Source organism: Cervus elaphus, chromosome 24 (assembly GCF_910594005.1).
Source record: "Cervus elaphus chromosome 24, mCerEla1.1, whole genome shotgun sequence".
NCBI lineage: Eukaryota > Metazoa > Chordata > Mammalia > Artiodactyla > Cervidae > Cervus > Cervus elaphus.
Genome location: NC_057838.1, coordinates 22,712,232 through 22,738,964, shown reverse-complemented (window position 1 = coordinate 22,738,964; position 26,733 = coordinate 22,712,232). Strand labels below are relative to the sequence as shown.

General features: G+C 44.6%; 1 protein-coding gene across 3 annotated transcripts in view; it reads right to left on the bottom strand.

The window, feature by feature from the left end:
• Nucleotides 1-26,733, bottom strand: part of STAC (SH3 and cysteine rich domain) — a 111,913-nt gene that overhangs the window by 36,670 nt on the left and 48,510 nt on the right. For all 3 annotated transcript variants that reach the window (XM_043886400.1, XM_043886401.1, XM_043886402.1), the window contains exons 3-6: nucleotides 10,058-10,158; nucleotides 8,497-8,578; nucleotides 7,251-7,366; nucleotides 3,637-3,715 (exon numbers count right to left, since the gene is read on the bottom strand). In XM_043886400.1, the coding sequence (XP_043742335.1) occupies nucleotides 3,637-3,715; nucleotides 7,251-7,366; nucleotides 8,497-8,578; nucleotides 10,058-10,158 (378 nt within the window). The remainder of the gene's footprint in view (nucleotides 1-3,636; nucleotides 3,716-7,250; nucleotides 7,367-8,496; nucleotides 8,579-10,057; nucleotides 10,159-26,733) is intronic.

Sequence of the window (26,733 nt, the reverse complement as noted above, 5' to 3'; positions counted from 1 at the left end):
TGTTGAAGACAACAACCAGAAATCCTCAGACCTGCCCAAGCGATTCATAATATAAGAGAGAAAGCAGAGACTGCGTTTTTATCAGTAAACACATGAGCATCAATTGTGCTTCTTCTGAGGTGGCCTTGGAAATATTCCTCACGAATTCTGACACAACACCTGGCTGGCAGAAATAATACCTGTGTGCCCTGTGCACTTTTTAGAACACACGTGAAACACGTGATACAGACCTGGAAGCTCTCCTTGCCGAAACTTTGAGAAGATGAGAGGGAACTTGGACTGTATGTAAGCAACTATGTTGTTTCTCAAACTGCACAGACAGAGCATTAAATCCAAATCAAAGGAACACGTTTTGAAGCAAACTGCTGCATGACTACTCACCCTCATTTCTAAGAGGGCATGTGAAGAAAGCTACTGCTGATCAAAGGAATATTTAATAGATCTCTAAAGCGTTTTAGAGATTTATTGTTTGCTAAGTTCTTGCAACAGATTTCTTTGAATAAGACTGTGAAAATGCCCCTTCATGTGAAAAAGAGACAGCAGATAATCAACTTGTGTTTTTGAGTGTATTACTTGGTGTCTCAGCTTCCTTGATCTATCCGGTATTTGCTGTGTGTGTATGTCTATGTATCCTTGTGTGTGTATGTTGGAGGAGAGGGTGTTGGACCAAATGGTCTCTAATCCTGTTTCTCAAATGTTAACAAAAATGTGAACCACAGATTCATCTGCAAATTCTGATTTTGCAGGGCCTGGGGCAGCCTGAGAGTCTGCATTTCTCATGGGCTCTCAAGTTCTGCCCAGGTTGCTGGTCCATGGGCCACACGTGAAGTAGTGAGGCTCCAGACTGTATCTTTGACACTATGTGACCTTATGATGACCTCAATAATATCAATAGTGCTTCATAGTGATGATCCTTAAATATGGTTGTTCATAATTTAAAACTCTAAGAAGATCCCCTAAAAAAAAATAGTTTATGGTTGTGCTGTCTTTGCTGCTGCATGCAGTCTTTCTCTAGTTGTAGCAAGCGGGGGCTACTCTTCATTGCTGTGCACGGGCTCCTCATTGCCGTGGCTTCTCTTGTTGTAGCACGTGGGCCCGAGAGAAGCACGGGCCACAGCAGCTGCGGCACAGGGGCTCTAGAATATGAGCTCAGTGGTTGTGGTGTATGGGCTTAGCTGCTCCATGGCATGTGTGATCTTCTTGGACCAGGGATTGAACCCATGTCCCCTGCATTGACTGGACTACCAGGGAAGTCCCTAGAAGACCACTTTCTGAGTAAAGAAATCCCCAGGGCAAATAGAGACCTCATCTACTGAGGAATGGCTGACAGCATCCATCAAGCTGGATCAGACTGGTGGAGGCAGAGAGGGAAGTGGTGGGAACACGCTGGGTATGATTCTGAAGACCAGCAGATAAAATCTGCCAACAGACTGGACAAGAGGTGCGAGAAGGAGGGTGTCAAGGATGATGCCAAAAGCCTTGGCCTGATAATCTAGCAGAATGACATTCCTACAAGTGAGTAGGAGCAACAAAGAAGAGCCAATTTCAGTGGGTGGGTGGGCGGGGAGGCAAGTGAGGGACTCAAGAGTCCACTTGGGTGCATTAGCTTAAAGATACCTGTCCTCCATTCACATGGCCATGTCCAGCAGGCTACAGGCATCAGAGGCAGCCAGGAGGCCTAATGCTAGGAATGAAGCTTCAGAGTCATCAGTGAATGGGTAGTATTTACATTCATTATCTCATTTAAAGATCACGAGGCTCTATGGATTTGGTGTTATTAGCATCGTTATTTTAGAGGTGAAGCGACTAAAGCAGAGAGAAGCGAGGTCTCTCGAAGGCCACATGATCACTAAAGGAAGCCCAGCCTTCACTTTCAGAGCAGGCAGGGGCCCAGGACCAAATACGTCCAGTGCAGTTATGATGAGAGGCCACCCGTGGTTTGGTGAAAAGCGTCTGGGGCAGGTGTCAGTTGCTCAGTCGTGTCTGACTCTGCGACCCCGTGGACTGCAGCCTGCTAGACTCCTCTGTCCTGGGATTCTCCAGGCAAGAGTACTGGAGTGGGCTGCCATTTCCTTCTCCAGGGGATCTTCCCGACCCAGGGACTGAAGCCGGGTCTCTTGCATTGTAGGCAGATTCTCTACCGATTGAGCCAGCAGAGGAGCCCACTGTCAGGGGCAGGAGACGGGCAGAATCAGACTCAGGGGAAGAACAGCTGACCAGACCTGAAGCACCAAGACGCAGCTCTGGCTTATATTCCAGTCTCTGGTGAGTTTGGTCCTAAGATACTGATGAACTCCGGGGCTGCTGGCCCAAATTCAGTTGCTGGATCTGCAGTGCTGGACAGACCCGGGCTGGGTGCATGCAGGGTTATGGCTCTGCCTCGAGGGCCCTGGCAGCCGGCGCTCTCTGATCTGTCTCCCTCATGGCACTGCTAAGTGCTCCCTGGATATCTGCATGGATCCCAAAGTATAGTTTTCCCCATGTGATGCCAAAGGCTTCTTACTCTAGCGGTATGCTTTAGCAGCTGTGTACAGGCTTGGCAAGAGGGGGGCCCTGATGGATGCTGACAGTTATTTAGGAGGGAGGGTCAGCACAGAGGCACAATCCTAACTGGAGAAGAGACATGAGTGAATTCCTAGAGCTAAAGAAATGAAGTGGTACCTCATTGTATGACAGCTGCTGACAACGCAGCTACAGGGTATTTGATGTAGAAGTTCTGTTTCCAGTCTGGAAAAGGCAGGGACAACCAGGCAAGTGGAAAATCTGTCCAAGGCAGCACTCTCCGGTGCTTCCCACATGGGGATTAGAGCCATGAACGGTAACTTCTGCCAGGAGAAGGCATTCAGCCCAAGGTAACAACACAGGTCACGGCCTGCAACATTGCTGGGTTATGAGTGACCTGAGCACGGTTCTGTGACATATGTAGTTTAGCTAGTGGTAGAAAACACTTCATAATTTATTATTTTTTTTAATAAATGAGAGGAAGTTAAGCAGTTGTTGACATCAAGGAGGCTCATCAAGATTCAAGTATTAGGAGCTGGTTATGTCTCTTTAAGCTAAGAGGAGATTCTTTCTCAATGTTAGCAAGTGGTAGCATGTAGTTAGTATTTAACAAGTATTCCAGGAATTATTTTAAAAAGGGCTTATGCTATCAGAAAACTAAATGATATTAATAAGGAATATCTGTCTTGATTGTGCAGATCAGATTTTGAATCTTAGTTATCTCTGCTGGGGAGGAGCCCAGGGGAGGCCCACACTCCTCAGCACCACCCCTCACTGAGCAGGCACATCACTGTGAGTCCTTCCGATGTTTTCTCTCTGGGATGCCCTGCTCATCCAGTGTAGGTGAGTGGGGAAAGTGATATGTTAACAAAAAGGTCTGGAAGGACCTCCATGTCCTTAAAGCCTGAGAACTCAGGAGCCAGAGCTCAGGGAATGTTATAACTGAATTCCTGAAATTCACCAAAATTTATCCGTTCCCCTCCATATTATCAAACACTGTCCAGCCTGAATTCCAGATGTAGCTGAGAAAGAGAGGGGCCTGGAAGTCATGTGAGCCTGCCTGCTGACCTGGATGATGGATGAGATCCCCGTTTGCACTGGGCGGTGGTGCCTGATTCCCACGCCCTGACTTACCACTGTTGCTCCGCTTCCGCAGGTCATACCCGTCTCCTGGCCCATCAGCCTCTTCAGGAACCTCCACAAGATCTGAAGTCTTGAAAAGAGGGAACAGCAGAGAATAAGCAATGTCATTTAAATGACTGAGTGAGCAGAGACTGTGATACCAGTAGAAGAACTAAGGTGGAATTTGCAAGATACTGTCTTAAGCATCTCTTCATTGCTCTCTTGTCTGTTTGGCTAACTTCAGAGAGGCTGTGTCCTCCCTCTCGAGCACCGTCCCTCCCTCCTGGTGTCGGGGGCAGGCTCAGGGGCTGGCACAAGAAAGGTGCTCAGTGAGAGGTGAACGAGTGCCTATATGCACCAGCTACAGTTAGGCTGCTTCCCAGGAAGAGAGGACAGAGAGAAATCAGAATTCCTGCCCACATCCTGTTACTTAAAATGTTCAGTAGAACTATAGCTTTTTCTAGGTGAGTGCTGAACATTAATTCTGGGGAACAAGATGCACTTTTGAGGGTTGCATTACTTAGGTATGAGTTAAAGCCTGTTTCCATTGCTGCAAAAAGTAATTGTTTCAGTAACATCAATACTTATTCTGCCCTTTCTTATGTATAGGAAGAGTTATATTCATTATAGGGCTTCCGTGGGGGCTCAGATGGTAAAGAATCTGCCTGCAATCTGGGAGACCTGGGTTTGATCTGTGGGTCGGGAAGAGCCCCTGGAGGAGGAAATGGTTACTCACTCCAGTATTCTCACCTGGAGAATCCCCTGGACAGAGGAGTCTGGCAGGCTAGAATCCATGGGGTCACAAAGAGTTGGACACGACTGGGCAACTAACACTTTCACTTTTTTTTTCATAGTCATTATTTAGGTTACAGAAATAACAGCAACAATAATAAAGCAGCACTCTAAATAGCTAATTATAACCAATCATCTACCGCCTGCTGTTTTTAAGTACTTTATATGAATTGTCTCATTTATGCTTCACAATAATTCTACGATAGATCTATTTTTCAGATAGGAATCTGAAGCCCAGAGGGAACTCAACTCGAAGTCTCAGAGTTCCTAAGTGGTACAGCTGGGGTTAGACCTCTGGCATTGTCTCCAGAGTCCATGCTCTTTTTTAAAATACAGTTGATCTACAGTATTATGTTAGTTTCAGGTATACAACATAAAACTTCAGTATTTTTTGCAGATTATACTCCATTAAAGGTTATTTCAAGATAATAGTTATATTTCCCTGTGCTATACAGTATATCCTAACTGCTCATCTACTTGATAATTGTTTGTATCTGTCGATCCCATAGGCCTAATTTGTCCCTCTCCCCTTTGGGAACTATAAATTTGCTTTTATATCTGTGAGTCTGTTTCTGTTTTGCATATACATTCATTTGTATTATTTTTTAGATTGCACATATAAGTGATTATCATACAGTACTGGTCGTTCTCTGACTTATTTCACTAAGCATAACATCCTCTAGATTCATCTCCTAAGCACTGGGAGATGCTGATTTTTGCTTATTTTCTTATTATTTTTTGGTCATAATACATGGCATGTGGGGTCTTAGTTCCCCAACCAAGGATCAAACCTGCGCCCTCTGTAGTAGAAGCACAGAGTCCTAACCACTGGACCATCAGGAAAGCCCCTCACCTCTCTAAAAGAGGAATTCAGGGGGCCTTAGAGGAGAGTCACATACTTTTAAAACAATTTACATCTCACTAGAGAGGAACAAGTCGGCCTTCCTAGCTCTTCTCATCAGCTCTAAAGTCCTACAGTGCTGCCTGTCTGAGACTGATTTCTTGTTACAGTTTAGCTTTAAGATTTGTTTCAGCCATTCTTCCTTTCACGACACATCAGAAAGAAGAAAAAAATAAATGTCACAGGGTCTCTAAGTCACTTGGACCCTTCTCTGCAGCTCACTGTTTCTGAACAAAAGTTGCTATGATGATGTTAATTTAATCTCATAAAACTGCAAGGTCATTCCTAAACGAGCTAACCAACTCCTAGAAAGTTTTTGTATTTGGTTTCTGCTGGCTTTCCCAAAGCCATCAAGCTTTTTATATTCTACAGCGTTTGAAAGCACATGAGAGGAAACCTAAAAATTTAGAAACAGCCAGGCAGCCACTTCCCGACAATGTAAAGCAAATGCCTCTATAGCCCTGGAAGAAAAGAAACCTTTGCTACCTGGGAATATGTTCGCTTCAGGACATAACAACACTGCCAGAATGGCAAGAGGCTGAAGTTCATTACCACTGACCCTGCAGGAAGGAAGCAAAGTCATTTTAAAGTAGCGATCAATTGTTTCTGTTTGCTTCCACCAAGGCAAGTTGGGCTCCAGGGAAAGAGTGAAGTGACAGATATTTAAGCACAATTTGATTTGTCTTTGTCTCCCTGCAGCTCTCAGAACGATGCCTTCACAGAACAAAATTCCAGGAAATATTTACCAGTGGAACCAGTGCCAGGAAGTATAAGTGGACTATGATGAACCAACAAGTTACTGACATACAGAAAACTATGCTTTTTTGCCCCTAAAACCAGTCTGTAGGGTCAAGACACAGACACAAAAGCAGCCTGGACATCCCTCAAGTGTGCCTGTGATGTTCCTCTTGCTCCAAACACCAGTCACAAATGCAGAGGTGAAAACGTTCACTGCCTCCTGCCGAGTGGTCCCTGGGATGTCTCTGTGCTAAAACTAGCTAACCAACTAGTTAGTTGAGCTAGTTCCTGCAAGCTCAGAACCGCAGGAGTGGACGCTGCTGCTGAGGTGAGCAGGTCAGACCTATCTCTGAAGTGCCTTCTCTCTGCTACAGAGCTGGGTGGCATCTTGGGGCATTCACAGAAATTCTGGTTAGGACAGCCAGAGAGGATGATGATACCAGGTCACAGAGATGCACAGAACACTCATTTTTAGGTCAGGTCAAACGAAGGAGATTCCCTGGTGGCTCAGATGGTAGTAAAGACTCTGCCTGCAATTCAATCCCTGGGTAGGGAAGATCCCCTGGAGAATGGAATGCCAACCCACTCCAGTATTCTTGCCTGGAGAATCCCATGGACAGAGGAGCCTGGAGGGGTACAGTCTATGGGCTCATAAAGAGTCAGACACGACTGAGTGACTTCACTACTGCTATTACTAAGTGTGGGAGAGGTGCCGGGGGGATGGTGATGTGACCCGTGGACAGAAATACCCCGTGCCTCTGGGGAGGGCAGTGTTCATGTGAAAGAAATCAAAGGGTGGATCTTGCTTTAAAGAGAAAGGACTGAGAACATGTGAGAAAGGGCTGTATTCTTGAACCGGGATGCAGCTGGAAGGAGAACAGGACACAGCTGGGACATTCCAGCTTCTGCCCTTGTTTGGGTCGAACCTTTCTATGTGTTGGCAGATATGCTGTCTAATGGAGGGGGGGGGGGAGGTACACGGGGGTCAGGATTATGAGGCCAAGAGTGTGGTCTCTGAGGATCTCTGGGGGCCGGCCACTGAACGTTACCCTTCAGTGCCCCAAGGCACTTGGAGCCCCCTTTGGAGGCCTCGTGACTCCCGCGACTACCCCCCACCCCCGACGCCTCTGTGGTGCTCCAGGCCTGCCCTGCCTGGGACCACGGCGGGTTACCCGAGGGAGGAGGAGGCAATCACCGAGGTTCTGTGAGGCGAGTTGGAGCCGCTGCCCGAGCTGCTCTTCTTTGTCCTCTGGGCCAGCGAGGTGCCGAAGCGGAGGGTCTCATACACAGGGTCCACCTTATTGCCGCAGGCTGCAACAGAAGAGAAAGCTCATCTGAGACAGGGTTCCCTCAAGTCACGGTCGGGGACACAGCCGACCACCGACCACACCTCCGGGGTTAACGACACCAGAAGTAAGTTCTGCACAATGGACCCGCTAACCCCTGGGAGACCCCTGGGGAAGTGAGGCTTCTGTGGTCAAGTATCCTTGGGGATGTGCACCTCCCCCCCATGATTGTGCCAATTTTCCGGCACCCTCCACTGCACTCAGCGCTCTCTGCTCCCGAACGTTCCCTGACTGGCTGGTTCTCCTCTTTGTTATCCATCCCCAGGGCTCCAATGCCAAGGTTCCTCCCAGAGACCGGCTTTATTTCCTCTAGCGAAAGGCTCTGCTTGCCAAGGTACAAAACCTTGTGACACAAAGCCGGCAGGAGGAGGCAAGTGTTTGGAAAGAAAGTCACATTACTAGGCTTCCTGAATTTCTAATTAAAAGCTTTCTAGTTTGTAAATTTCTAGGTTAAAACTTGTTCCCCCTGCCTCCACCAAAAGGCAAACATAAATGTAGAGGTTTTCAGAAAGAAAGAAAACATAGAAGTAAACTGAAAGATACTGCTGAAGAATACATTCAAGCCAGAAATATCTGTAAGACATTATTTGTCCTCATTAAAGAATAACTGATATTCACTGAGTTCCTTTCAAGCATTGGTCTTACGATGTATCTCTGTTTATTTTCATATACAGAAAATTATGAAAAGCAGCCATTGCAGTTCTCAGAGTACAGGGTCCAGCAGGTTGAGTTACTTGCTCAGATACACATCTGGCCAGTGGGGGAACTGGGCTCTGACCCAGGTCTATGGGAAGCCATGCTTCACACTGCTTCACTCTGCCATGGTGCTGAGAGCTGGCACAGCATGTCAGCAGCCTTTGGGACCTGGGTGTCTCTCAAGTTTCATCAGGGCAAGGAGAAAAACTTCAGGGGAATTTGGTCCACCTTCAGTTTCCCCTCCAGCAAAACAAATGACCATAACCCAGTTAGCCACCGAATGAATGCACTCCGCCCTGCCCCCTGCCACCCCTGTGGCCCTGGGACCCGGGAGGAGAGCAGGCCTCAGCTTGGATGTTGCTGCTCAACCCAACGCAACCCAGCAAGGTCTCAACTCACCAATGGGCATAACTTCTTTAATGCAGCCAAACTGTTCATGAATGAGCAAGGGGGAGCTGTAGTAACGCCGAAACCCCTTTGGCTGGGGAGAGAGGATGGGAAAGAAAAGGGTTCAGTGTCACTGCTGAGATGGAGGCAATCACTTGAGAACTCTGAAAATGAAAGCAGTTGGTTTCTCTAGGGACGCCTCCCTGTTGCCCTTTAAGATGCTGACATGGCCTCTAATTTCTCCCTGGGGTGGGGGCGGGGAGGTACAGCTGTCAATAAGCAAGCCCCACTCCCCCCACCCCCGCCCTCCCATCCTGCCTCTCCTCTGCACGCGGCCTGCTGCCGCCTCCTTTCTGCTGGGCTCCTTATCCCCTAGGATACAAATGGACCCTCATGCATTCTCTCACCACGTGGTCTATCACACTCATTCAAAGCCCTGGGCGTGGGCAAGCGGACCTCACAGGGAGACCTGAAGTCCCTTGTATGTCTGATGAGCTCTGAGGTCCAGATCCCATTCTGTTTCCCGGACCTCTCACCCATGGTCTCTGCCCTGGCTTGTGGGAATCACCGTGGGAGGAGGAGGAGGAGGTGGGGGGGGGGAGGGAGCAAGTGAGGCGGGGGTTTTGGAGAAGAGGGTATTGCCAGTCAAGAGTACAGAGAGGAACTCTAAGAATCGTGGCTTCACCCCAGACTCAAAAAGGAATGTCAGGGCCCTGCCCCTACAAGAATCCCAGAACCCTCTCCAACGTTCCTGGCAAGCGTTCCTCCGGTGAACACTGCTGGGGACGTGGGTGGCAGGAACTCTCACTAACCCGGGATGGAGGACCTTAGTGGCATTATCTCTGGTTGTTAAGACATGGAACCTACTGATCCTAGGTGCTTTCCCTGGAGCCATAGAGAACAACAGAATTCTTCCTTGAGCCAGATCTTAAGTTTTTCTGAATCAGCTATCATGACCTAAGTGTCTCTAGGGCAGACCTTCTTGGTCCCTTATAGTAACAGAATTCTTTGGCCATCCTCGTTTCAAATATTTTCAAAAGTGTTCTGGGTGGCTTTCTATCATTGTGTAGCACCAGTAGGGAAGCCCACTCCTGAGATGAGACAATCAGCCAGCATGGGCCAGGCTGAGGCTCCCTCTCTGGGTTTGGCCATCATGATCCATGATAGTAGTGTAGATTTTTACTACTCCACTTCTGTGGAGTGGTTAATCTCCATCCCATTCTTGATATCCTCTGAGCTGTCAGCCCATTGAACTGGGGCTGAGGAGGTTCCTGGGATGCCTAACTTTTACTTTCAAAACCTGGACAGTCCTGGGATGTGGGACTTGAGGGCTAACACTGACAAAGTCCTGACCCAAGACAAGCTGTCCACTTGACTAAAGACCCTGAGTTTTTTCTACACACAGAACTTGCACCTCTTCGGTTGAAAAAGCTCCTCCTCACTCAATCCTACTAGGAAGCCAAGCTGGCCAGCCAGAGACTGGGGCGGGGTGGGGCGGTGCTTCCTGACTTCATCAGGCAGGCAAGTGCCCCGAGCAGGGGCTCCGGGGCACACTCTGGGCACGAGCCCTTACCAGCTTGCCCATGCACCGCTGGGGCGCCAGGCCGTCCATGCACTTGTGGTGGACGCTCATCTTACAGGCCTTGCAACGCAGTCCATGCTTAGCGTTTGTTCCTGTTGGATATACGGCGAGATTTGGTTAGGACACAACATACTTTCCCAGACACTTGTATGAATTCTTTCCTGTGACTTGTACAAAGCTTTCAAAATGGACAAACTATTATGGCACATTCTTTTACCTTCTTCCCTACTTTCTAGGCAAAGTATCAGTTCTGGTTTCCCTCCACTCCTTTCCTGTTCATTTCTCCAGGAAACCTCAATCTTCTCTGCTTTCATCACTCATTCAATTCAAACTCGCAAATCCCACTTTCTTGGCTCTTCACATGGGTCACATTTCTGCTCTTTTATGTACCTCACTAAGTAGCCCAAGTCCAGACATTCTGTCCATTTACCTGAATTCCTATCACAGAGTCTGAACTCTTGGGCAAACTCTCTGGAAAATACCCAATACAGGGGGAACAGCGTGGTCTGTGTGACATCAGGGCTGATGATGCTCTGAAGTGGGGGAGAGAGAGAGCTCGATCAGACACCAGCCCTGGCCTGGGGGAGGAGGAAGGGCAGTGGGTGGCAATTAAACCACCTCTGCAGCGAGTCACGTAAGTGTCCTGGGACAGGGTGCCGTAGCACGGTGAGAAGGAAGAATGCAGAAGAGGGGAGGACAGGAGAGAGGCACCCAGGGAACTGTGCTGCTGCCCCAGGCCCATGGCAGCAGTGCTGGAACGGCACGGGGAGGACAGACCAGGGCGCTGGATGTGGCAGCTTCAGGAAGGTGGGGGCGGAGCTGGGTACCTCATTTGTTGTTTTAGAAAGTGGCTAGAAGGAGACAAGGAGAGGATGTTAAAATGGGCTGTGTTGTGTCTCCACTGAGTCCAGGACAGAGGATACAGATGGCACAAGAGATGCTATCTGCTCTGATTTATTAAAGGGAAATAGGTGCTTGGCTTCCAGGCGGGCCTTAAAAATTTGGTGCCGAAATGCATTTCACAGCTAAGTGACCGAGCAATTCAATCCTATTAGGAAAGAGGAAGGGAAGTGGGAGACTGGAGGGAGCACTTCTTTGCAGAGCTGTTTGGGCATTAAGGGTTTTATCCCTAAAACGATCCTTCTCTACATAATGAGAAGAATGTGGTGCTTTCTCCTCAGTCTCCTCCTACTGAGGGGGTTTGGAGGAGATTTGGCCGTAGGGTTGTGGCCACACCCTTGGGAGAGTATACAGGTGAGAGATACAGGTGACCGGTGGTCCTGGCAGCCTGTCCGGGAGACATAGCCATAGAGGTGAGGCCTGCACCCTAAAAGCTTGTCAGCAAGGGGATGTGTGAATACCTCCTGTGGACCACGCGGAATGCTGCCTGAGAAGACCAGCTAGAAAGGCAAAGGGCCTCCCTCAACAGCAATTAGTATGTCCACGTACTGTGACCCAGGAGCCCACAGGTCTCCCTCTGCATATCGTAGTTGGCAGGCAGGTCTGGTGGCTCAGACGGTAAAGAATCTGCCTGCCATCAGGAGGCCTGGGTTTGATCCCTCAGGCAGGAAGACCCCCCGGAGGAGGGCATGGCAACCCATTCCAGTATTCTTGCCTGGAGAATCCCATGGACAGAGAAGCCTGGCGGGCTACAGTCCAAAGTGAGGAGAGTTCGAGATACGTAAGATCCACCTCCACCTGCACCTCCTCATCCAAACCACCACCATCCCTTGTCTGGATGGTGACTGAACTGTCTTTACCTGTTTTTATGTTCCTCCCTGGTGTGTAGAAAGGCCAGACAAACATACTCAAATCCCCTTCTCCTGCTTAACTGTCTCTCAGGAGGTTCTCCCTGCCTTTCTGATGTTATACAAAATGCTTACCGTCGTGGCAAGATTTTGTATGATATGGTGGGAACCTTCGCCAGGGTATAGCTACACGGCCTTCTTCAAGTTCCTTAAATGCACAAGCTCTTGAATCTCTGGGAGTCTTTACACGTGCTGCCCTGTGTGTGTGGAACGCTGTGCCTGTCCCTCCTCACTTGTGTCACTGATCCTCATCCTTAGGGTGGCTTGGCATTTCTTCAATGAAGGCTTCTTAGAACACTCCCCTTTCCCTGTCTAAATTATATTTTTTCCTATTAGTCTTTTCATGGCACTCTGTTGTTATCTTTCACAGTATTTATCACAATTATCACTTATTTGAGTTTTTTTTTTTTTTTCCATCTGAACTATGAACTCAGTGAGGCTAAGGCTATTTGCCACTGTATACCAGCTCTGGGTTTGGTGCCCAATAAACATGCATTAAAGAAATTAACGAACAAACTCTGTATTTTATCGTCAGTCACACATGTGCTGAAATCAGTAGTGACTGATTCACATAATTAATTGAAATGGTTTTACTGATGGTGTGAAAAGCATTTGGAGACCACCTATTTCACAGATGAGAAGCTTGAGGGTTCAAGCAGTAGAGTGACTTGCCTCGGGTTCGAGGAAGTCCTGCTTAGTTTCAGTCTTTCTGGACTTGATCCAAACATTTCCTCCTTTTATTTGATTGTTTCACTGACAAGAGGATGCACTTGGGGATGTGGCAAGTCGCTTTAGTCATGTCTAACTATTTGTGACCCCATGGACTATAACCCACCAGGCTGCTCTGTCCATGGATTTCCCAGGCAAGAATACTGGAGTGGGTTGCCTGCTCTTCTCCAGGGGATCTTCCTGATCCAGGGATGGAACCCACATCTCTTATGTCTCCTGCATTGGCAGGCAGGTTCTTTACCACTAGAGCACTTGGGGATAATGAAATGATAAAATAAGGAACTATGAGAACCTGACATTCAGCTAACAAAATCAACAAGAAAACCCTTGACAGAAGAAAGTCCTAGAAACTCTTCAGGAGGTATTACCTGAAAATCCCATCCTGAAGGCACATTGAACAAAAAAGTGTTTGCTATTACAAACACAGAAAGTTGAAGTGACATATAAACGCACCATAAATTACTGGATATGTTTGTTTGTTCATAAATACTAGTTGGACAGTCTCTTTTTCACTTTGACAATAAGCACTTACTTGAAAGACTGCAATGCCTTCAAAAGACTGGACTTTGAAAGCAGTAACTTAATTTTTGTTTTCAAATTGGAGAATGCTATTTGTGCCCTATGTGAGAATGTAACTAAAAGCTTCAAAGAGGAAAGTTATTTCATTGTGTGCCGGACTCTGAAATAGAGCCATTATATATTAAGGTATATTTTCCTTCAGACTTGAACACTGTAATTTCAGTTTTCCTTGTTTGTTCTAACACACTCCACTGTATGAGTCAGATCACTAGCAATTATTCGGTTTTAGGTGTTCCAATTTCTACTGTGTAATAACAAGAGCGATTGAGGAGGAAAGCTTGTGTTCTGTGACTTAGAGAATAGTTCAAAGGAATAATTTACCTCCCAGCAGTGGCATTAGTTTACTGTAGCAAGATAGGGAGAAGCTACGATCTAACTTGTTTTATTACCAGCAACCTCCATCACAAAGGCATCACTGAACATGACCCTTATGCCTCAGTAGGGTGGGAAAAGTATGGTTTTTAAATGTGAATCCCTCATTCAGGCTCTTTAAACTAACATTCTTGGAGCCCCAGCTGTCTTATCGTCAAATGGAAACAGTACTAACTACTATCAGGGTTGCTAATAGTAACAGCATCATAATACATACAAAGGGGATAACATGGGTTTACATACTTAGAAACATAAAAGTATAAGTGGATTTTGAGTAAGCATGGTGGACAAGTCACAGGAGTTTCCTACTTACTCATACCAAAACTCCATTAAAATTAGCAAGGAAAAAAAGATGATATAGACCCCCAATAATAGGATTATCAGAAGGAGTTGCAAGGGTATAAGAAAGTTCGACATACTTTTGGAAGACAGCAACTGGAGGTACTGTAAGAAGTTTAGCAGAAGAGATGAAGATTGGATTTCTCAATAGCAACTTGGAAACTAGACGATCACAGAGCTTTAAAAACTGTGGAATTTCAAATATCTGAGAGAAAATAATTTCTAACCTAGAATTTTATACCCAGTCAAATTACCAACAGTATGAAGGTAGCATAAACACATATTCAGATTTTCAAGGAATTAAAACTATATACTTTTCACATACTCTTCCTTAGAATACTAGTGAAGAATATGCCTTAACAAGATGAAGAAATAAATCAAGAAAGAGGAAAATATCAGACTCAGTGTGCAACACAAGAACCACATAGAGGAGAGATAAATGATGTGCATACATGACAACACTATAATAGCCCTAAACAGGAGCCATGGATGATATGAGGCTAGGGGGAAAATGAAACTTAAATGTTTATGGAGCTTTTAAAGATTTGGGTATCTTAATAGATATGGGATTTGATAGGTATATGGGGGCATATAAAAAAACAATTACAGGTGTATGAAAAGTCAAGGAAATGATAAAGGCAATTTTCAATTTGGGTCAACATAAAACCTGTGTAAGAAAAGAAATGTAATAGTACCATACTTGAATCAGATGTTAGCAACAGGGACTTCCCTAGGGAACCGGTGGTTAAGAATCCTGCCAATGCAGGGAACATGGGTTCGATCCCTGGTCCGGGAAGATCCCACATGCCCTGGGCAACTGAATCCACGAGCCACAACTACTGAGCCCGTGCACTCTGAAGCCTGTGCTCCGCAATCAGAGAGGTCACCACAGTGAGACACGTGAGTGCTGAAACAGAGAGTAGCTTCTGCTCACCCCAAATAGAGAAAAGCCCTTGCAGAATGAAGTCTCAGTACAGCCAAAAATAAATTAATAGTTTTTTAAAAACTTAAAAAAAGAAGTTAGTAGCAGTCATAAAAAAGCATGAAGTGACCAGTTAACAGCAAATTGTGATATAACTACTTGGGAAGGTGAGAGAGCAAGGGAGCAGCCAAGATTGTGATATCACCCTTATGAGGAGGTGAGCGCGAGAAAGACAGGAATAGGCAGGCGTGTTGGAGAGTGAGAGCTGAATCCTCATCCTCTACAGCAGGAAGCCAAGACGCATTTGACTTGTCAATAAGGATTAGTAGTGCTGGAAGCACAGGATTTAAGATATTGATGTAAAGGCCAGAAGCAACTGTTAAAGAAGATGAAAGTGGTTGCCTTTCAGAAGCAAGATGATACAGTTTCCACTGTAGTATTTTCAGTACCATCTTTAAACTAGTCTCCTATACTACTGTAACAAAAAGCAAAAGTTGAAGATGCTGGAAACTGGGACAGGTCAGCCCCTTGGAATGAAGTGGTCCTTGGAACATGGAGACATAGGGAGGATATGGGGCCAGCACATCAGTTCTTCCCTGGGATGTGAACTTCTAGGAGAAATCTAAGATAGCTCTATGAGTTACAGTTGAAAATTGTTAAGAATGTGAGCTATGATATTAAGATGGATTTTGGAATGGATCAATGCAAACAAGTACAACACTGATTAACTGTTGGGCACCGAGCTGTTTTAGGAGCCTAGTATCATTTGCCACTATGGATAAGTGAGCTGTCCATAGAAAACCAAGTGCTGAAGCTCCAGTGAACGAAGATGTTTATACAGACATGTTGGGAGAAAATACTGAAGGGGTTTTCTGAATGCAAATGACTGAAATAACTACAGTGGATGACTTTTCGCTTTTAAAAAGCCTCACAAGGCTTTTTAAAAGAAATGATATTGATTAAAGACATCTAAGAAACAATTGACCAGGCTCATTTTGATAAGATTTTTCCGTCAAGGCACTGCTTAACCCTTGGTTGAATTTCATATATTAGTAGTATCAGAGTTAAAGATAAAACTGTGGTTGCACTTGAGGTCACTTACCTAGAGAAATAATATGGAGAATGTGTAAGAAAAGAAAGGTATAAGAAAATAAATGTAATCATAGTCAGTACTTAATTTAGCAGTGAACAATAGTTGTAATTGTTACTGATAATGTTTGCTTCCAGACAGTACAACCATAGAATCACTTCTACAATTTGTTTGAAAAAATTAATATAAATCAGACATTAGGAAAGATACTTTATGGGACTTCCCTAGTGGCCCAGTGGTTAAGAATTTATCTTGTAATGCAGGGGATGTGGGTCTGATCCCTGGTCAGGAAACTAAGACCCTTCATGCTGTGGAGCAACTCAGCCTGTTTGCTGCAGCTACTGAGCCCGAGTGCCATAATTAGAGAGTGTGCATGCAGCCAAAATAAATAAATATTAAAAACAGAAAGATACTTTACTGTGATTTGTGGAAAAAACTAAGAATATTGAAATATATATTATATATCTATGAGTATCTAGAAAAAGATACATAAATATTTCTTGGATTATATATAAAAGATTCAAAGGTAAATATAGATGAGATAGTTCAAGATGTTCCAGGTCCCTGTTCTTATCGGTTTAGCTGTTGGACTCCCCCCAGCCTCGGGCAGGACAGGCCAGGGGTAGGACAGGAGAATGCAGCATCCAATGTGCAGTCTCCGAGGACCAGAAGGCTGGATCACAGAATGGCCTCTGAGCCAGAGACATAAGAGCACAAGCCGTGGGCGAGTTTTCAGTGCCTGGGCAGACCACAGGCATTTAAGACTAGGGACTACGCAAACAGTAGTAAAGATGGCAGAGTTGGTATTTTTAAAGTAACGGTGGTAACCAAACCTCCGCTGGGTAATAATAGCCGGTAATATAATGCAGCTAGCATTATTCATGGGCCGTTTGCCTTTGCATAAACACTAACACAAGAAACGAATCAGAATTCCTTAGGATCCCCTCTGTGAGGGGACCCCTGCCGACTCTCTTTGCTTCGTTTTCAGCAGGCCCCACCCTGATGCCCTCCTCAGTTTTACCAGATCACTGTGGCTCCTGGCCAGCGCGGCCGATCGTGGCACTCGAGGGCTGCTCACATGCCTCCTCTGCCTTTCTTGTTCAATTGCTAAACAGCGTCTCATTTTCTTGAAGCCCTTTTAAGGATTTTTCAAAGCCTCCTGCACACACATTCTCCCTGCTTCCACTGCCTCAGGACCCATGCTCTCCTCTGTCCCCTCATCGTTGCCAGGTACCTTTCACAAGGGGCCCTTGATATGGAGTATCTGCCTCTAGAACCCCTGTGGCCAGGAGAAACCTTGGCACAAAGAAGATTATTGCCCACTAGGAATGATCAGTCTTTTCAGACCAGGGCCAGAGAAGCACCCAGGCTGAGAAAATGCTGAGGCTCCACTGACCATGTTATGGAAGGAGCAAGGGGCCTTCTGTGGCCCCTGGTCCCTGTGGGTTTGTGTAACTGTTGGGGTCTAGTTGCCTGCAGATCTTTACTGCCTGGGCTTCACCTGGTTGGCCTGCTTTTCATGCCAATATTCCCGTGTGACTGCATCCTGGTTTGCTGGGACCTAGAACTCTCCAAGCTTCTGGACCCTACAATCCAGGCCAGATACTGTTTCACCCGATGCTTGCCTGACCTAGGAAGAGGGCTGAAAGTCGATTCTGGGAAATCACCCCTTCCATCTCTACCACTGGCTCTTCAAACCCTCCCCAAAGCAGTTGCTGACAACTACCTGGACCTGTCCTCGTGGTGTGGTATACTTGAAAGAGCTGGAGCTTTGGCATTAGGACAATATAGCTTAAACTGCCCCCAAACTTCGGGTATCACTCAATAGTTAGAAAGTTTTCTGATTGGGGGGGGGGGGGAGCAGGAAATTTTTCCCATCATAGTTGAACTCTAGTCATGAGACCTTGATTAAAAATAACCCATGCTATCTCTCCCCTACCATGAGTTCAACTGAACAAGATGGTTTCCAAGTTTTCCGGGAAATTCACTAATGTTGACTTGAAATACCATTTAGCAAGCAGGAAGGATCATTAAAAATATGAAGCCCCCTGGGCCACCTTTCCTTGCAGACTATATTCCCCACTCCCTGACACATTACATCTTTTCCAACTCCTTCCTTGCTTAAAAAAATTAATGGCATTCGTTGTTTATAAATGCCTCTGTTGATCTTTCCTATTTCGGTTCCTGACTGCTAGTGGAAAAACTCTCCCCACTTCTCCCGGCCCTCACCCGCACTGAGCTTCAAAAATAGCAGCGGGAGTTGGGACGGTTCAGGGCTTTTTGTTTCGAGTCAGTAGCCTCTGCCCTCCGGGTCACCGGTTCATGGCCTAACACCACGGCCAGCAAACGTTCCTTCTGTTACATGTGTGTGGCTTGAAGTTTTGAGGCCTGTCTTCCTGAATGATCACTTTCTCATGACCATCTGGAACACCCCTGACCTCGGTATTAATGATCTCTGCTGCTGTCTTCTCCTTCTCTTCTCTGAGGTCTGCAGTTTTCACAGTCTCGTTGTCTTTCTTCAGAATTTTTCTTTCAGCTTAGGGCTCAAGAATTTGTATTTATCCTCAGTTTTCCCAAGAATGGATTGGCTAATCTCTGCTATACCCCCCTCTCCATCCCCAAGGTGCCTGCTATTAAGCTCAACTGTTCATACAAACAGATATATCTAACCATAATGAATAATTTTTGAGTTTTATACTCCATAAAGAACATTCACTTGTATCAATTTATTTATCAGTAAATTCCATGAAGTAGGTATTGTTATTTTTAATCTCATTTGTAAGACACTGGGATTAAAAGATCCTCAACACTGCTAACTGAGAAATGCAAATCAAAATGACAATGAGGGGATTTCCTTCATGCTCCAATGGTTAACACTCCACACTCTCAGTGCCGGGGGCCCAGATTCAATCCTTGGTCAGGGAACTGGATCCCCAAAGCTACAACTAAGAGTTCTCAGGCTATAACTAAAAGATCCCAGTATGCCACAACTAAGACTAAATAAATATGAAAGAAACCACAATGAGGTATCATCTCACACTGGCCAGAGTGGCTATCATAACAAAGTCTACAAATAATAGATGCTGGAGATGACGTGCAGAAGAAGGAACCCTCCTACACTGGTCATGGAAATGTAAATTGGTAAAGTCATTATGGAGAACAGAATGGAGGTTCCTTTAAAAACTAAAAACAGAGCTACCATATGATTCAGCAATCCCACTCCTGGTCATATGTCCAGAGAAAAAGAATTCAAAAAGACACATACACCCCAGCATTCATTGCAGCACTATTTACAATAGCCAGGACATGAAAGCAACTTAAGTGTCCATTGGCAGATAAATGGATAAAGAAGATGGGGTACATATAGACAATGGAATATTACTCAGCCATAATAAAGAATGAAATAGTGCCATTTGCAGCAACATGTATAGACCTAGAGATGATCATACCAAGTGAAGAAAGCCAGACAGAGAAAGACAAATACCATACAATATGGCTTATATGTGAAATCAAAAGACTGTTACAAATGAACTTGTGTACAAAACAGAAATAGACTCAAAAACATAGAAAATAAATGTATAGTCAACCAAAGAGGAGCCACGGCCTGGATAAACTAGGAGTTTGGGATTAAAATATACACCCACCACTATATATAAAATAGATAAACAAGAAGAATCTACTGTATAACACAAGGAACTATACTCAATATCTTATAATAATCTATAATAGAATAGAATGTAAAAAGAGAATATATATTTCTGCATATGACTAAATCACTTTGCTCTACACCTGAAACTAACGTAAGACTGTACATCAACTGTATTTCAATAAAAGTTTTTAAAAAGACACTGGGATTGAGGGAAGGTAAATTAATTGTCCAAGGTCACTTGATCTACCAAAGGCAGAATGGAATGCAAATACCCATCCTGACCTCTCTGCACCATTGTGCCTCTCTGCTGGATCTGTCTTGAAGCTCTGTGTTTTGAATCTGCTTGCAATGACCCACTTTCAGGTGTTCACTAGGGCCAGTGATGATGAATGTCAGGGCACTGGACAAAGTTTCACTTCTATAAATCTGATGGTACAGAGCCCTTATTTCTTTGCCTCTGTCAGCTACTGGAGGATTTAGAATAAGCATCAAGCTAAGGACTTGAGTACAATTCTTTGGGCAACCAGGTAGGGCAAGCATTCCTAAGAAAAGCAGGAATTCGAAGGCAGTCTGCTTTCAGAAGAGGGTTGGCAGCGGTGTAAAGGGAATGAGGTGGTGGAAATGGATACGAGAACATAGTTTAGGGAGTGCTTGAAACAGCTCAGGTGAGGTGTGCTGAACCCTGGACTGGGGCCGGAGCAGCGGGACCAGAGGAAGGACCTGGCCGTGGAAAAGTCAGAGGCGAACTGACAGAGCGTTCTGCTCATGGCTGGGTTCCTAGAGAGAGGGGTTAGGAGGAATCAAAGATGGCCTTGAGGTTCTGGGCGCTATGAGCCCCAGCAGAAGAGGCCAGCAGTAAAGCAGCAGGTTTTTTGGGGGCAGGAGATGCTGTGGGAAGATGTAGGCATTTCCACATCCACATGGCATCTGGGCAACAGAGTTCTGATAGCTGAAGTGAGAGACCAGCGCTTGGGAGGGAGGCTGGCCAGCAGCAACACACGCCTCCAGGCTGGCAGGACAGGAAAGCCGGGATCCCTGGATCTCACTGTTCGCTAACTGGGGGGCACCACTGTCTCGGGCACTGTCTCACTGAATCTATGCCACATCTGTCAGAGAGGTATTTCTATTTCTATTTCTAAAATGAGGAAATGGATGCTCAGAAAACGTTCTGTGAAATCTCCTTCCCAAAGAGGTCTGTCTGTCAGGGTGATCTCACCCAAAGGGACAGAGTCCTTCTGGGTCAAACTCAGGCTGGTTTCTGTCTCTGGTTACAGTCAGTCATTCTTGTCACTTATCTTTATGGCCTTATGGAGCTTGGATATTAGATTATAAGGGATCAGAATGAAGCAGATGTCAACTCTTGAAACCATGTTCCTGCCATGTTAATGGAAACTCACATTTCCCTGACTGGAGGCGAAGTGTGTGTGTGTGTGTGTGGTGTGCACACAAGCATACAGGTATATACGTGCACACTCCTGTGCTTGCCTGCTGTCACACTGTTGGGGCAAGGAGTACAGGGCAGCTATAAGCTTCTGGGTTTTCTTTCCAGGTAAGCTTAGCACATGATAGAATAATCTATGCTTTGTTTTTCCCGGTTCAGCAACCAGTGTCTGCATCACAGTGCGTAAGAAAAGCGTAAGAAAGTGTTAGTCACTCAGTTGTGTCCGACTCTTTTTGGCCCATGGACTGTGGCCCGCCAGGCTCCTCTGTCCATGGAATTCTCCAGCAAAGATTGCTGGAGTGGGTTGCCATTCCCTTCTCTAGGGAATTTTTCCACCCAGGGATTGAACCTGGGTCTCCTGCCTGGCAGGCAGATTCATTACCATCTGAACCACCAGCGAAGCCAGTGCATAGGTGTCTCCCACACACACACACACACATACACACCTGCTGGATGCTTTGAGCCCCAGACACACACGAAGGGCTGTCCTATTTTCTTTCACTGCTGGCCCAGTTCTGTCATTTATGTGGTATCCCTGTGGCTGTGCAGGCAAAGGGACCTTTCTAAAATAGGTCAGTGGAGCATTCCTGCCCTACACGCATCTTCCAACAGGTCTCTGTCCCACGTCTGTAACAGGAGATGGCCTGTCCCTGGAGATCCCTAGCTTCCAAACACAGAATTAATCATGGGTCCCTTCTACATATGTCTGTCATGACTTGGTCTTAACTTCAAGCAGGAAAGCATAAATCAGCAACATTACAGCCAGGAAAATGTTTTGCAGCTGCAAGTTTAGAAAATGCTTAAAGTGAATCCAGAATGCACTGTCTACTTGCTGTCTCCTCAACTCCACCTTGACTAATTTCTCTCCTTTCCTTCTGCCCTAGGCAGCTTTTTAATTTCTTGGCAGGTGGGACAAGGAGAAAATAAATGAAGCACAGAAGGTCTCAGGAGAACATGGAAGTGTATATATTCAGAATCTATTGGTTATGGTATTACTAAGTAGCATCTAGCTGGTGACCTGGACCTGAAGGGAATAACTAAAAATATAATAAAAGACCACCTTGAATTAGCATCCTCCCCCATCTGGCCAGTTATTTATGCAGTAAAAACACTCTCCTATATTGTCATTTCTCTCCACTAAGGTATGATCTTGAAGGGCTCCTGAAGTGCAGATCTCTTCTTTGGAGCACAACAGAATTATTTCTGTGAAAATCACTTCAATGTCGTGATTCTAGAAATCACCAAAACACTTGCAAACATCATGATGATTTAAGAGGGACAGTCTCTTTCCTCTGGCTACCTTTTATTTTTCACATTTTCCTCCCAAATTCGACCATTTAAGACTTTGGTCAATTACTAGCAAAATGAACAGTTCACAGGAATGAAGTCTTGCATGTTCTTTCTTACACTGCGAGGATATAGCAGCAGTGCCTGGCAACTTGTGGAATCTTTATGCATATAAAGATCCATCACCACATGGTCCCTTTTTTAACCATCGTGAGATGTTTAAGGACAGCACGGGAGGCAGTGTCCATGTCATCCTAATGTCACAACATGTGTACCTTTAGAAAAACAATTTTAGACATAGAGTGGAAGTGTGGCCAACAGCACTGAGATGAACCAAACTCTAACGGTTTCTTTGGGTCCTGACTTCCCCAAACTGGTCCCCCCAACAGGATTCAGATGTTCTCCCATCAGTGATGTGGCTTTAGGACATCCCAGGCTGATGCCCCTGGATGGGAGTGAGAGGGTGGGATGGCCCCGGAAGGCAGGCATCATGAGGCCTCTTAAACCCACCCTGCCCACTGGACACTGCAGGATCTGCACGGAAAGAGGCCAGCAGGTCTTCAGCTGGAAGAGTAAATGGCTCCTCCTCACTTCTTCCAGTTTCTACATAATCCCAGTCCCTTCTTGGGTACGTCCCAGTCTCCTCACTTGAACTTATGAAGGTGTCAGACATTAGCACTGGGCTGGTACACAACTGGCCCTCAATGTTTGATGGATCTATAGCTATTGAGATTACCCACAGTTCTACCTTTTTAATGGTGAACATTTTTGTGTGCAATAAAATTAATCATAATCATAATTCTGATGATAATAGTTATCAACGGCTGATCATCCATTTATCTGTTCATTCATTCAACAAATTCACATTGAACACCTGTAACAGGCTGGGTGCCAGGCTGAGCACTGAGGCTGCCACAGCAAACATGGTGCATCATGAGAAGCACCCCGCCCTCCGGAGTATGCACAGTGACATCTGCTATTCACCTTGTCTATGTGACAGCATTCATTAAGGATTATATGATACTAAACAGAAAACAACTGTAGACAGCATCATCTTTTAGCTGATAATAAAATACAAGAGAATCAGATACTATGATAAAGGAGTCAAAAGAAGGAATAAAAAAACCCTGAAAGGTTATTCTCTTTCATTACTTTCAGTACGTCCTGCCATTCCCTTCTGGCCTGGAGGGTTTCTATTGATAGATCAGCTGTTATCCTTATGGGGATCCCTTTGTGTGTTATTTGTTGTATCTTGAGAAAGAAGAATGGAACTGGAGGAATCAACCTGCCTGACTTCAGACTCTACTACAAAGCCACAGTCATCAAGACAGTATGGTACTGGCACAAAGACAGAAATATAGATCAATGGAACAGAATAGAAAGCCCAGAGATAAATCCACGGACCTATGGACACCTTATCTTTGACAAAGGAGGCAAGGATATACAATGGAAAAAAGACAACCTCTTTAACAAGTGGTGCTGGGATAACTGGTCAACCACTTGTAAAAGAATGAAACTAGAACACTTTCTAACACCATACACAAAAATAAACTCAAAATGGATTAAAGATCTAAATGTAAGACCAGAAACTATAAAACTCCTAGAGGAGAACATAGGCAAAACACTCTCCGACATAAATCACAGCAAGATCCTCTATGACCCACCTCCCAGAATATTGGAAATAAAAGCAAAACTAAACAAATGGGACCTAATGAAACTTAAAAGCTTTTGCACTACAAAGGAAACTATAAGTAAGGTGAAAAGACAGCCCTCAGATTGGGAGAAAATAATAGCAAATGAAGAAACAGACAAAGGATTAATCTCAAAAATATACAAGCAACTCCTGCAGCTCAATTCCAGAAAAATAAATGACCCAATCAAAAAATGGGCCAAAGAACTAAACAGACATTTCTCCAAAGAAGACATACAGATGGCTAACAAACACATGAAAAGATGCTCAACATCACTCATTATCAGAGAAATGCAAATCAAAACCACAATGAGGTACCATTACACGCCAGTCAGGATGGCTGCTATCCAAAAGTCTACAAGCAATAAATGCTGGAGAGGGTGTGGAGAAAAGGGAACCCTCTTACACTGTTGGTGGGAATGCAAACTAGTACAGCCGCTATGGAAAACAGTGTGGAGATTTCTTAAAAAACTGGAAATAGAACTGCCATATGACCCAGCAATCCCATTCCTGGGCATACACACTGAGGAAACCAGATCTGAAAGAGACACGTGCACCCCAGTGTTCATCGCAGCACTGTTTATAATAGCCAGGACATGGAAGCAACCTAGATGCCCATCAGCAGATGAATGGATAAGGAAGCTGTGGTACATATACACCATGGAATATTACTCAGCTGTTAAAAAGAATTCATTTGAATCAGTCCTAATGAGATGGATGAAACTGGAGCCCCTTATACAGAGTGAAGTAAGCCAGAAAGATAAAGAACATTACAGCATACTAACACATATATATGGAATTTAGAAAGATGGTAACGATAACCCTATATGCAAAACAGAAAAAGAGACACAGAAATACAGAACAGACTTTTGAACTCTGTGGGAGAATGTGAGGGTGGGATATTTCAAAAGAACAGCATGTATACTATTTATGGTGAAACAGATCACCAGCCCAGGTGGGATGCATGAGACAAGTGCTCGGGCCTGGTACACTGGGAAGACCCAGAGGAATCGGGTGGAGAGGGAGGTGGGAGGGGGGATCGGGATGGGGAATACGTGTAAATCTATGGCTGATTCATATCAATGTATGACCAAAAAATAAATAAATAAATAAATAAAAAAGAAAAAAAAAAAACCCCTGAAAGAATGCATAGGAAATATAGGAGAGCAAACAATGTCCATAATCAAAATCTTTATTAGAAGAAGTGAAGGTCAAAACTAACGGTACAGATGATTTAGTTACTATCATAGAGCAGCAGTTCTAAGATCTCTGGATTTCATGCACTGAAGTAGAAGAGGAGAGTGTGCAAATAGCATCAGCGAGAGCAGAGTGGACACAGGGGACAGAGATGCAGAACAGCCTGAGGGACACTGAGTGGAAACCATGGGAATTCCTGGAGTGGACTCTGCTCACCATTTTGCCCCAGTCTGCGAGAGGTTCATCAGCTAAGCAAGGGGGCCCATGGCAATGACCTCCCTTATGCCCTTTATACTTATATCCTCTGGAAAAATATTACTGAACAACTGAGAAACAAAAATAAGAGCTGAAGAATGGAGACATTATGTAAGAATAGAGCTGGTGGTAAATACTAGAATCAGTTAAACCTGGAAATGTCTAAATCGATGTACAAATCTTGTTATAAAAAGGTGTATATATCTTAAGATTTATTCTCAATCAAATGTCTGAATTGCAAAATATTGGAATAACAATAAAATTCTAGATTGGTAAGAGTGTTGTACTTATTTACAAAAACAAGAAGTTGAAATACTATTGCTGGAGGATGGGAGTTGTGATTAAAACCTCAGTAGGCTTATTTGGAACAATAGAGAAGTAAAAATACCATATTCTCACTTTTTAATAAATCTGAAATCCAATTATGTTTATTTTCAAAAGAAGCACATAGAACATATGACAAAAAAAGGTTTGAAATTACAGGCTGATAGAGGTGTATCAGGCAAATATAAAAAACTTAAGTGGAGGCATTAATAGTGAAATTCATGACAGAAGTATTCAGAACACTTGCTGACATAAATCACAACAAGATTTTTTTTGACCCACCTTCTAGAGCAATGAGAATAAAAACAAAAATAAATAAATGGGATCTAATTAAACTTGAAAGCTTTTGCACAGCAAAGGAAACCATAAACAAGATGAAAAGACAACCTTCGGAATGGGAGGAAATAATTGCAAATGAAGCAACTGGCAAGGGATTAATCTCCAAAATATAGAAACAACTCATGCAGCTCAGTATAAAAAAACAAACAACCCAATCAAAAACTGGGTGGAAGATCTAAATAGACATTTCTCCAAAGAAGACATGCAGATGTCAAGAGGCACATGAAAAGATGCTCAATATCACTAATTATTAGAGAAATGTAAGACAAAACTATAATGAGGTACCACCTTACACTGGTCAGGATGACCATCAAGAAAAAATCTACAAACAATAAATGCCGGAGAGGGTGTGAAGAAAAGGGAACCTTCCTACACTGTTAGTGGGAATGTAAACTGATACACTCACTATAGAGAAAAGTATGGAGGTCCCTTAAAAAACTAAAAATAGAACTGCATATGACCCAGCAATTCCACTCCTAGGCATATCTGGAGAAAACCATAATTCTAAAAGACACATGCATCCTAATGTTCACTGCATCACTATTTAAAATAGCCAGACATGGAAGCAACCTAAATGTCCATCAACAGAGGAATGGATAAAGAAGATGTAGTATAGTACATAATGAAATATTATGCCATAAAAAAT